Source organism: Silurus meridionalis, chromosome 4 (genome assembly GCF_014805685.1).
Source record: "Silurus meridionalis isolate SWU-2019-XX chromosome 4, ASM1480568v1, whole genome shotgun sequence".
Lineage (NCBI taxonomy): Eukaryota > Metazoa > Chordata > Actinopteri > Siluriformes > Siluridae > Silurus > Silurus meridionalis.
Window position 1 is genome coordinate 41,867,179 of NC_060887.1, and position 12,087 is coordinate 41,879,265.

Below are 12,087 nucleotides of genomic sequence, written 5' to 3' on the forward strand. Positions count from 1 at the left end.
CCGCTATGAAATTCTGATTCCTGATCCGCATATTTGGTTTGGCACATGTTTTACGCTAGATGTCCTTCATAACACAAACCTCCACATTTATCCAGACTTGAGATCGACACTGAGAGTCACCTGATATTGTTGTAACACCAATGACTGGGAGATTATATGATTAAAAGAGGAAATTCTGGTAAACAGGAGCTTGCAGAACTAGTGGACCAGTTTGTGGATGCGATCTCAATGGCACCAATTCAATTCTATGAATCAACTGAAATTAAATTTAGTATGGTGAGAAGATTATGGTGGTCAGAACAAAAAAGGCGTTAGTATGGTGTTGGGAGCATGGTGATAAAAGTATGAGACCATGATGGTGGGAGCATGGTGGTAAAATGATGGTGAGTGGAGCATGATGGTAAGAGCATGAAAGCATGATGGTGAGATTATGGTGGAGGGAGTATGGTGGTGCAGGCATGTTGGAAACATGGTGGAGGGCGCAGTGTTGTGAAAGCATGATGGTGGGAGTATGTTGGTGCGAGCATGGAGCATTGCTCTTATCTTCTTAGTTATTTCTTGGCCCTTTTGGTAGACATTTTTAATAAACTCCAGGTTCTTCCCAGATCAGGAGGTTTTATAATGAGATCTTTAATATACTTTCATTACACGAAGGTCAAGTCCATGCAATTAATCATGTGACACTGAATGGAAACTGAACCATCATTTACTACCTGTGAAAGTCCAAAATGGCAGATGTGCTGCAGGTGGGAACGAAACACAGACAGTTCACTCTCCATCCGCTTGTAGTCCAACCACACCCTCTCCATCTCCTACACACCCACACACACACACACACACACACACACACACAATATAGTTATAAGGAAAAAGAAATGAAAAGAAATTAGGAGATGTTACAAGGAAGTTTTTTATACATCTCACACACACACACACACACACACACACACACACACACACACACACACACACACAGTTATTTACCTGTGATAAGTCACACATTCTGGCTCTGATTGTGACCAACTCCTCCTGCAGTAAAGTCTTCTGTGATATCTGCTGTTCTTTCAACTGCCTCTTGGCTAACTCTATACGAGATATGTCCAAGGCAAACTCAGCGTGCTCCTACACACACACACACACACACACACACACACACACACACACAAACACACACACACACACACACACACACACACACACACGCACACACACACACAGACACTGCATGTAGTAAACAGCTGTTAAATTTGTGTTATGTTGTGTGTGTGTGTGTGTGTGTGTGTGTGTGTTTGTGTGTCACCTTGTCCTGTTGTAAGAGATCCAGTTCTACACAGAGAGTCTGTAGCACTTTATCACAGCCACATAAACAAGTCAGGACCATCTAACAACACACAGACATCAAAAAGTGTTATAGTGTGTGTGTGTGTGTGTGTGTGTGTGTGTGTGTGTGTGTGTGTTACTCACATCTGTGTCTCCCTGTAATGCTGCGAGTTTGTGTGTCTCTTCATGCTAACAAGCAGAACAGCAAAACAACAAGGAACATTGTTAAAAAAATCTGGAAATACAACACAACAATACAACTGTCAGGGATCCACCTGCCACGCCCCCTTTGGTGGCTCTCTATGCCTCCACTCTCCATAGAGCTCCAGGTTTAACGAGGCACACCTGAAGCTCATCATCACTCATGCCTCCACTCTTTCTGAAGCTCCAGGTTTAACGAGGCACACCTGAAGCTCATCATCACTCCACCCGCTCCTACATAAACCCCTCACTCACATTCACCCGCCGTTCGTTATTGTTTATGTTGGACTTCCCGTACTACATGTTTTGGCGTTCCGGTTTTCCTACAGGACTTCTTTCATCCGTGTCATCCGGACTCCAGAATCCCGTACCGGCTGCGCTTCCCCTCCCTGTGCATCTCGGGTCAGCTACGCTTCTCCCAATGCGCTACTCGGACTATCTCTCTCAACCTAAGGACTGCCGTGTGTGTATGTGCGCGTGTGTGTGTGTGTGTGTGTGTGTGTGCGCGCGCGTGTGTGTATCTCTCTCACACATGCCATTAAAACCCGAGCGAGCTGTACTCCGGCTTCTGCCTTTTGTTTCGCTCACACCGTGACAGAATAACGACCCTCCTGAAAAGAATATAATTTACAAAAAAAAAAAAAAAAAAAAAAAAAAAAGGAAAGGATCGGTTGCTGCCGTGGTCCCGGCGCGATCCCAACCTCGGATGGAGGATTCGCTGTGCCGCGATGAAACGATGGCCGAGCTCCGCCTCAGGAAAACCCGAAAACCCGCTGCCGTTTCACGCGGATCATGCTCGGCAGCGCCACGCCCCCGTGATGACGTCATGGATTTCCCGGCTCGCTTCTCCGGCGACAGAGCTGAGTGGGACGGATTTCTACGGAGCGTCGGTGGATGTATGGACTTTTATTCGTCCTCTTACCCCAAGGAAGCAGACAAGATCGCACTCCACATTTCTCTGCTGTCTGGAGAATCCCTTTCTCTGCCCAGTGAGTTGTGGAGCGCCTCTGGTGGCGAATTTATTAAACGAAATTATTACCGACCAGGAGTTTAATATAATGTGTTTGACAGAAACGTGGATTAAACCGAATGAATATGTAGCATTAAATGAAACGAGTCCTCCTGGATATAGTTACATACACCAACCCCGTCTAAATGGCAGAGGAGGCGGAGTAGCAGCTATTTATAATAATAATCTAAACGTCACACAAAGACTAAACACAAATGTAAAACATTTGAAGTTCTTTACACCAACATAAAATATTCAGTGTCTGAAAGCAGGTCAAGTCAGTTAATTCCACTAATTATTATTTATAGACCCCAGGGCCCTACTCTGATTTTCTGATAGAATTTGCAGATTTCATTACAAATCTAGCTACTTCTTTACACAAAGCATTAATTGTTGGAGACTTTAATATTCATTTTGATAATCAGGAAGACTCCTTAAGAGCAGCAGTTGTGTCCATTCTAGAGTCAGTCGGAATTAATCAGAATGTTATAGGACCCACTCATAGTGGTGGACACACTCTCGATTTGTTGTTAACATTTGGATTAAAAATAAAAAACTTAGTCATAATTCCACAGTCTGAAGCTATTTCAGACCATTATCTAATCTCGTTTAAAATTTGCCTTAGTCATTGCATTTCTACCTCACCACGTTACCGTGTTAAGCGTACTTTCACGTCAGCTACAGCAGCGTTTTATTAATAATCTTCCGATATTACGATATTAGATAGATCTCCGTCAGACCCGCAGAGCTCGACTGGGCCACTGAACATCTAGAAACAACGTTACGTTACACTCTAGATGATGTAGCTCCCTTAAGACCAAAATGATCAGGGAGAAAAAATTAGCACAGTGGTATAATGATCATACGCACACCTTAAAACAGACCACTCGAAAATTAGAACGTAAATGGCGTCAAACAAAATGAACAGTATTTCAAATAGCATGGAAGGAGAGCCTCCTAAATTATAGAAAATCTCTTAGTGCTGCCAGATCAGCATATTTCTCCACCCTCATAGAAAATAACAAGCATAATCCTAGATTTTTATTCAGCACGGTAGCAAAATTAACAGGAATAAAAGCACTGCACTCACATGCACACCATCAATAGGTAGTAATGATTTCATGAACTTTTTTAATAATAAAATTGAAAACATCAGGCAAGAAATCCAGGCGGTTAATATAAATCCAAATTATTTTACAAGTAACCCTGTAGACAGCAGTGTCATTATAGCAGACAATCAATTACAAAGCTTCACTCCTATTCATGAGAGTGACTTAATTTCATTAATCTCCTCATCAAAATCATCAACCTGTATTCTCGATCCCTTGCCTACTAGTTTCTTTAAACAGATAGCTCCAGAGGTAATCAAACCTGTTTTAAAAATAATTAACTCTTCCATTAGCACTGGTTATGTACCAAATCCTTCAAACTGGCAGTTATCCACCCCTTATTAAGAAACCTGACCTTGACCCATGTCAGTTGTCCAACTACAGACCGATATCAAATCTCCCCTTTATATCCAAAATTTTAGAAAAGGTTGTAGCACAGCAGTTATGCTCACATCTGCTTATGAATAACATTTTGAAATGTATCAGTCAGGATTTCGGCCTCATCATAGCACAGAGACGGCGCTAGTTAAGGTGGTAAATGACCTGTTATTGGCCTCTGATCAGGGTTTTGTCTCCTTACTTGTTTTGCTCGACCTTAGTGCAGCTTTTGACACCATTGATCACACTATACTGCTTGCTAGACTTGAGAATGTTGTAGGAATAAAGGAACAGCTCTCTCTTGGCTCAGGTCTTATTTGACTGATCGCTATCAGTTTGTGGATGTAAATGGTGAGTTCTCCACGCTCTATGAGGTAAAGTTTGGTGTTCCTCAAGGATCTGTCTTAGGCCCACTGCTTTTCTCTTTATATATGCTGCCTCTTGGTGAAATTATTCATAAACATGGGATTCGCTTCCATTGCTATGCTGATGACACACAGCTGTATATTTCAGCAAAGCCAGATGAGAGAGATCAGCTTAACAATGTTGAGAAGTGTGTAAAGGACATTAGACAGTGGATGCTTAATAACTTTCTTCTGCTCAACTCAGATAAGACGGAAGTACTTTTACTAGGACCACATGCAGCTAGAAGTAAACTTTCCGATTACGTAGCATCTCTGGATGGTGTTTCTGTTTCAGCATGTACGGCTGTCAAAGACCTTGGTGTGATTATTGACCCGAGTCTTTCCTTTGAGTCTCACGTGAATAATATCACCAGAATCGCCTTCTTTCACCTTAGAAATATTGCTAAGATTAGAAATATGATGTCGTTACAGGATGCAGAAAAACTGGTTCATGCTTTTGTTACTTCTAGATTAGACTACTGTAACGCTTTACTGTCTGGGTGTGCGGTAAGTGCATCAATAAGCTTCAGTTAGTCCAGAATGCAGCAGCAAGGGTCCTCACTAGATCTAGGAAATATGACCACATCACCCCTGTTTTAATCAGTCTACACTGGCTCCCAATCAAATCTCGCATTGACTATAAAATATTACTACTGACGATAAAGCACTCAATGGTCTCGCACCGCAGTATCTGAGTGAACTTCTGTACCAGTATGATCCTCCACGCCTACTTAGATCAAAAGGTGCTGGCTATCTGTTGGTTCCTCAAATAATGAAGACTACAGCAGGGGCAGATCTTTCTCTTATAAAGCCCCACAGTTATGGAACAGCCTTCCAATCAGTGTTCGGGACTCAGACACAGTCTCAGTGTTCAAGTCGAGGTTGAAAACGTATTTATTTAGTCAAGCCTTTGATCAGTAGATTTCTCTTAGGTAAAGGCACAGATCTGGAGGAACATGGATATAGAGTGTTTGGTGAACTGGTATATTTGTATGCTGTCGCCCCTCACATTCACACGCTCACTCAGGTTTGTTGACGGTGGTGTGGTGGGTCGCCTCATCCCAGAGATCCCTCATGTCTGTGTTACCTTCTGGTTCTCCCTTTTAGTTATGCTGCCATAGCGAGTCTTGCCGGAGTCCAAACTGCACAGTGACATTAACTTTCATACACCAATAGTTACACTTAATAATCCATATCCTTCTCTTCCCGTCACCCTCTCTCTCTCTCTCTCTCTCTCTCTCTCTCTCTCTCTCTCTCTCTCTTCGGTCGAGTTAAACATGCTCCTGAGGCTCCAGTGACCACTGTTCCTGCCCCTCTCCCTCCTTGGATCTTCACACTTCTGTGCAGCTCGGGACGGTCTCTTAATTCGGAGTAGAACGGGTGCTTTGAGGACGGATTGGACTGTAGTTGGTGTCGGCGGTCTGCTGCACTGACTCGGGAGTGCAGTTTGCTTCTGATCATCATCACTGTACCCCACAACATTGTATATCTGCTTCAAATGGACATTTGGTGCAACCCAGATGAGGATGGGTTCCTCTTGAGTCTGGTTCCTCTCAAGGTTTCTTCCTTATGCCATCTCGGGGAGTTTTTCCTTGCCACAGTTGCTCATCAGGGACAAACATACTTACAAAGAACATTTTTATGTTTAATCACCACATTATCTGTGTAAAGCTGCTTTGAGACAATGTTCATTGTTAAAAGCGCTATACAAATAAAAATGAATTGAATTGAATTGAATTCGGCTCGTGCTAGGGATGGTCACCGCGGATCTCCACCATCTCTCTCCCGCTACCAAACGCATGATTCCGCTCCAGTGTTTCCCGAAGAGCTCCGTTCCGCACCAGAGCTTCCCAGAGAGCGCCACTCCACCCTGCTCAAGGCCCTACACCAGGCCCTTCAAAATGGCTCGGCTCCATTCCAGGACCTCCATGAGATCTCCGCCCTGCTCCAGGCCCTTCAGGGGGGCTCCACTCCACCCCAAGGTCTCCAGGAGATCCTCAGCCTGCTCCAAGACCTTCAAGAGAGCACAGCTCCGCCCCAGGACCTCCAGGAGAGCGTAGCTCCGCCCCAGGACCTCCAGGAGAGCTCAGTTCCGTTCCAGGTCATCCGGGAGAGCTCAGCTCCGTTCCAGGTCGTCCAGGAAAGCGCAGCTCTGCCCCAGGACCTCCACGAGGGCGCAGCTCTGCCCCAGGACCTTCAGGAGAGCCCAGTTCCACTCCGGGACCTCTACGAGAGCTCAGTTCCGCTCCAGGACTCTCAGGAGAGCTCCGCTCCAGTCCAGGTCATCCAGGAGAGCTCAGCTCCGTTCCAGGTCATCCAGGAGAGCTCAGCTCCGTTCCAGGTCGGTCTGAAGAGCTTAGTCCCGCTCCAGGACCTTCCCGAGAGCTCGGTTCCGCTCCAGGACTCTCAGGAAAGCTCCGCTCCGCTCCAGTGTGTCCCCGAGAGCACCTCTCAGCTCCAAGATCCCCAAGCGAGCACAGTTCCACGCCAAGGTCTCCCGGTGAGCTCTGTTCCGCTTCAGGATCTCCAGGACAGCTCCTTTCCGCCCCGGAGCTTTCCAGGGCACTCAACTCAGCCTCAAGGCCGCAAAAAGGACATCGTACCGCCGCCTGGATGCGAAAGGGACATCGTACCGCCACCTCACGGTCTCCCCAAAGGCAACGGCTCGCCTCAAGGTCTCCCCGAAGGCGACGGCTCGCCTCACGGTCTCCCCAAAGGCGACAGCTTGCTTCACGGTCTCTCTGAAGGCGACGGCCTGTTCGCTATTCCCCTGGAGGTGAGACCACGTCACAGGGTCTCTCTCCCGGTGAAGCTGCATCGCAGAACTTCTCTCTGCCCTAGTGCATCCCTGAGAGCTCCTCTGCGGTCCACAGAGTCTCCGAGAGCTCCTCTCCAGTCCACAGAGTCTCCGAGAGCTCCTCCTTCGGCGACGTCTCACCCCCGAGCTCCTCCTTCGACGACGTCTCGCTCCCGAGTTACCTGGAAGGCGATGTCTCGCCCCAGAGCTCCTCCTTCGACGACGTCTCGCCTCCGGGCTCCTTCGATGGCGACGTCTCACCTTCGGGCTCCTTCGATGGCGACGTCCCGCCTCTGGACTCCACCGTGGACGTCATTTGGCCTCTGGACACCACCGGGGTCGTTTTTCTGATTCCGGGCTCCACCGGGTGCCCCACTCGTACTCTGATCTCTGCTACGGACGTAGCTCCGATCCAGACCTCCCCATTGGGCACCTATCCGGCCCTGATCGCCGCCGAGGGCCTCACTTGGTCTCAGGTCTCGGCCGTGGAGGTCGCTCAACCACGGGACTCCGCTGCGGGCGCAGCTTGGTCCCTATCCAACGCTGGAGCTGTCTCTCTGCCTCCTGGCTCCGCCGAAGACGTCCCTTCGTCCCTGGTCTCCGCTACAGGCAGCTCTCCGTCCCTGGTCGCCCCTGGAACCGTTTCTCCGGCCTTCGTCCTGGCTCCAATCTTCACCAGGGTTTTCGCTCCAATTCTGGCATCCGCAATGAGCTACGCGCCATCTCGGACCTCCGCTGGAAGCATGGTTCTGTCCTGTGCCTTCGGGATGGGCATCCTCCGGGTCCTGCGCTTCGCCTGGGCTGTCGCCCTGCCTCGGGTCCTTCCTGGCCTTCTCCGGTTCTGCGGCGGTTCTGACCAGGTCCCGTTCGACCCTGGACGGACACGGGATCCTCCTCTGAGTGCCCTGGCCCTCCGAGCGTCTGTGAGTTTGGGGCGTCAGGTGCCGCCCCTCAGGGGGGAGGTAATGTCAGGGAACCACCTGCCATGCCCCCTTTGGTGGCTCTCTATGCCTCCACTCTCCATAGAGCTCCAGGTTTAACCACGCACACCTGGAGCTCATCATCACTCATGCCTCCACTCTCTCTGAAGCTCCAGGTTTAACGAGGCACACCTGAAGCTCATCAGCACTCCACCCCGCTCCTACATAAACCCCTCACTCACATTCACCTGCCATTCGTTATTGTTTATGTTGGACTTCCCGTACTGCATGTTTTGGCGTTCCGGTTTCCATACAGGACTTCTTTCATCCGTTTCATCCGGACTCCAGAATCCCGTACCGGCTGCGCTTCCCCTCCCTGTGCATCTCGGGTCAGCTACGCTTCTCCCAATGCGCTACTCGGACTATCTCTCTCAACCTAAGGACTGCCGTGTGTGTATGTGTGTGTGTGTGTGTGTGTGTGTGTGTGTGTGTGTGTGTGTGTGTATCTCTCTCACGCATGCCATTAAAACCCGAGCGAGCTGTACTCCGGCTTCTGCCTTTTGTTTCGCTCACACCATGACAACAACACGATACAACAACAAAAACAACACAATACAATAACACCACAATACAAAAATGCAAAACACCACCACCACCACCACCACAATACAACAACGAAACCAAAACAACAATACAAGATCAACACCACAATACAAAAACAACACCACCACACTACAACAATGCTAGCACAATACATCTATGCAATACAAAATGTAATACAACAACACCACAATACAACAACCCAATACAACAACAACACCACAATACAACACAATACAACAACACACTACAAAACAATACAATATAGCAACAATAACTCCACAATACAGCAACCCAACAACAATAACTCCACAATACAAGATACATCACCAAAATACAACAAAACAACACAACAGCACAATATAACCACACAATAAAACAATAGAACACAATACAGCAATACAATACAATATAAACTCAATAGAACAACAAAACAACACAATGCAATAACAACAACAACACAACACCACAATACTACTACACAACACAACAATACAACACAATCCAGCAATACAATACAAGAATAACACAATACAACATCAACACAAAACAACAAAAAAAAAACAATACGATAACAACAACAAAAATAACACATCAACAACACTACTTATAATAATAAGAGAGAGTGTAATATACAGTACCATACTTGGTGGAAACCCACACACAGGGGCAGTGTGGTGATGGAGAGAACCTGGAGGATTATGGGTAATTCTGGAGGGGGGTAAAGGGGGCAGCTGAGCACAAAGAATCTCCTACACACACACACACACACACACACACACACACACACACACACACAAAGAAAATGCAATACAAATGTGTTAGATGTCTAGTCCATTTGTTTTGTGTGTGTGTGTGTGTGTGTGTGTGTGTGGCCCATCAGTTGAACTTATACCTGTGTTGAAGTAACATTTATTACATTTGTAAGTATAATTAATGCCTCATTAGTGCTAATGTAGTTCAGAGTAAAGTGATAAATGACCTATTACTTTTATGCAGAGAGAGTTCACTAGTGACTCCTTGCTTGTGTTGTGCAGTGTGTTGTGTGTGTGTAGTGTGTATAGAGTGTATAGTGCATGTATAGTATGTGAATAGCATGTACCCTGCGCTGGCCCTTACTACCTCCTCAGGCACTGAGCAACTGGACCTCTCTTCGGGTACAAAGAACTTCCCGTGGCTGTGTAAAGAGTTACAGGCTGACTTATCATGGGGTTGTGGCAGTGGGGCATGGACCTATCTCACCAAGGAATTCCCCTTTGGTGATTTCCCGCTAGAGCAGACACGGGACGAAACCCTCTGGCACACCTTTGACCAAGTGACAGTAATCGTTGGTCAGCGAGTCCAACTAGACATGTGCTTTTCTACCCATACTTTGCAGTCATTAAAGATAAACTGTACAGAGTGGTGCAGGACACTTCAAACCAATGAAGAAATGACCCGGTTGTTAATCCCAAAGAGCCATAGGGAGCTTCTGTTTTATGGGGCTCACCATAACCCGATGGCCGGTCACAAAAAAAACTTAGACCACCTACTGGCCCGGTTTCCAGTTTTTGGCTGGGCATTCGTAGCGATGTGCGTAAATGGTGTGTGTCATTTTGGGATTGTCAGCTGGTGAACCTGCCATCCATCCCAAGAAGCAGTGCCTCCTAAAGAAGCAATGCCTCCCAAAGAAGCAGTGCCTCCTAAAGAAGCAGTGCCTCCCAAAGAAGCAGTGCCCCCTAAAGAAGCAGTACCTCCAAAGAAGCAGTGCCTCCCAAAGAAGCAGTGCCTCCTAAAGAAGCAGTGCCCCCTAAAGAAGCAGTACCTCCTAAAGAAGCAATGCCCCCTAAAGAAGCAATGCCCCCTAAAGAAGCAGTGCCTCCTAAAGAAGCAGTGCCTCTTAAAGACACAGTGCCTCCTAAAGAAGCAGTGCCCCCTAAAGAAGCAGTGCCTCTTAAAGAAGCAGTGCCCCCTAAAGAAGCAGTGCCCCCTAAAGAAGCAGTGCCTTTCAGCATGTAGTGTTGTGGAGGCACTCTTCCGTGTTATTTCCCGGGTTAGAATCCTGGAAGAGATCATGACTGATTAGGGCACCTTCATGTCACGAACACTCCATGAACTTTACGGATTTTTACCAACATTTAAAGTGCCCACTTTAACCTCCACTGTCCTCCACTTCTCCTTTCCCTGCTGTCTCTGTAGACGTCTTCCTCCTCTCCTTCTCCTCCTTCAGCCAACAGTAGCCCAATTTCCACTGGTACACTGTTGGTTAATAATACCTGTGGCGGTCGTTGGTAACCCGGGCCTCGACCGATCCAGTTTGAAATTCTGATTCATGATTCGCATATTTAATTTGGCACATGTTTTACACTGGATGCCCTTCATAAAACAATCCTCCCTATTTATCCGGTCTTGAGACAGACAATAAGAGTGACCTGACTTGTGCAACCATAATGGCTGGGTTTAACAAGAACTTGACTAGTCACTGTTAAAAAAATATAGTTGTTTTGTGTTTTTATTAAGTTAATAATTTCACTACCTCTACAAATATATATATAAATCTAGAGCACACTGTGTATGTCTAATATGTGTATTGTGAAAGTGTTTAGTGTGCATAGTGTGAGTGGCATGTGTGTAGTGTGTGGAATAAACCTAAAAGAAAATGTACAGTATATATAATTGTCTAATTTTGTGATGGAAGAGTATCTGTGAGAGTGAAAGGGAAAGTTTATAGGACTGTGGTAAAACCTGAGATGTTGTATGGTTTAGAGACAGTGGCATTGAGTAAAAGACAGGAGGTGGAGCTGGAGGTAGCAGAGCTGAAGATGTTGAGGTTTTTGTTGGGAGTAACAACGATGGACAGGATTAGAAATTAGTTTATTAGAGGGACAGTAGCCCTGTATTACATTTTGGGGCAAAGTGAAAGAGGCCCGATTGAGATGGGACATGTGCAGAGGAGGGACATGGGGTATATCGGTAGGAGAATGCTGAAGATAAAGCTGCCAGGAAGGAGGAAAAGAGGAAGACCAAGGAGGAGGTTTATGGATGTGGTGAGGGAAGACATGCAGGTAGTTGGTGTGAAAGAGGCAGATGTAGAGGACAGGGGGGTATGGAGACGGATGATCCGATGTGGATACCCCTAATGGGAGAAGCTGAAAGAAGAAGAAGAAGAAGAAGAAGAAGAAGACTATTCTCTGGTTGTATCACACAAAAATATGAATTTTTTAGATAATGATATGGGTAGGAGGAATAAGCAAAGAATTAGAACGAAGAACAAATGAAGTCTAATTTACACATTATATGAGGTGGTGTTGAAAACTTTCAAGACTTTGTTTACAAGAAAGTACTTTTTTAACTGCATTTCCACACTATC

The 12,087-nt window shown here is 46.4% G+C and overlaps 1 protein-coding gene across 4 annotated transcripts in view; it reads right to left on the reverse strand.

The window, feature by feature from the left end:
- si:ch211-234p6.5 (pleckstrin homology domain-containing family A member 7) overlaps positions 1 to 12,087 on the reverse strand; it is a 38,410-nt gene that overhangs the window by 6,866 nt on the left and 19,457 nt on the right. For 3 of the 4 annotated variants that reach the window (XM_046847303.1, XM_046847302.1, XM_046847304.1), the window contains 5 exons: positions 9,380 to 9,490; positions 1,465 to 1,509; positions 1,301 to 1,381; positions 985 to 1,122; positions 714 to 812 (listed from right to left, as the gene is read on the reverse strand). In XM_046847303.1, coding sequence (XP_046703259.1) covers positions 714 to 812; positions 985 to 1,122; positions 1,301 to 1,381; positions 1,465 to 1,509; positions 9,380 to 9,490 — 474 coding nt within the window. The remainder of the gene's footprint in view (positions 1 to 713; positions 813 to 984; positions 1,123 to 1,300; positions 1,382 to 1,464; positions 1,510 to 9,379; positions 9,491 to 12,087) is intronic. The other variant, XM_046847305.1, reaches the window with a different exon arrangement.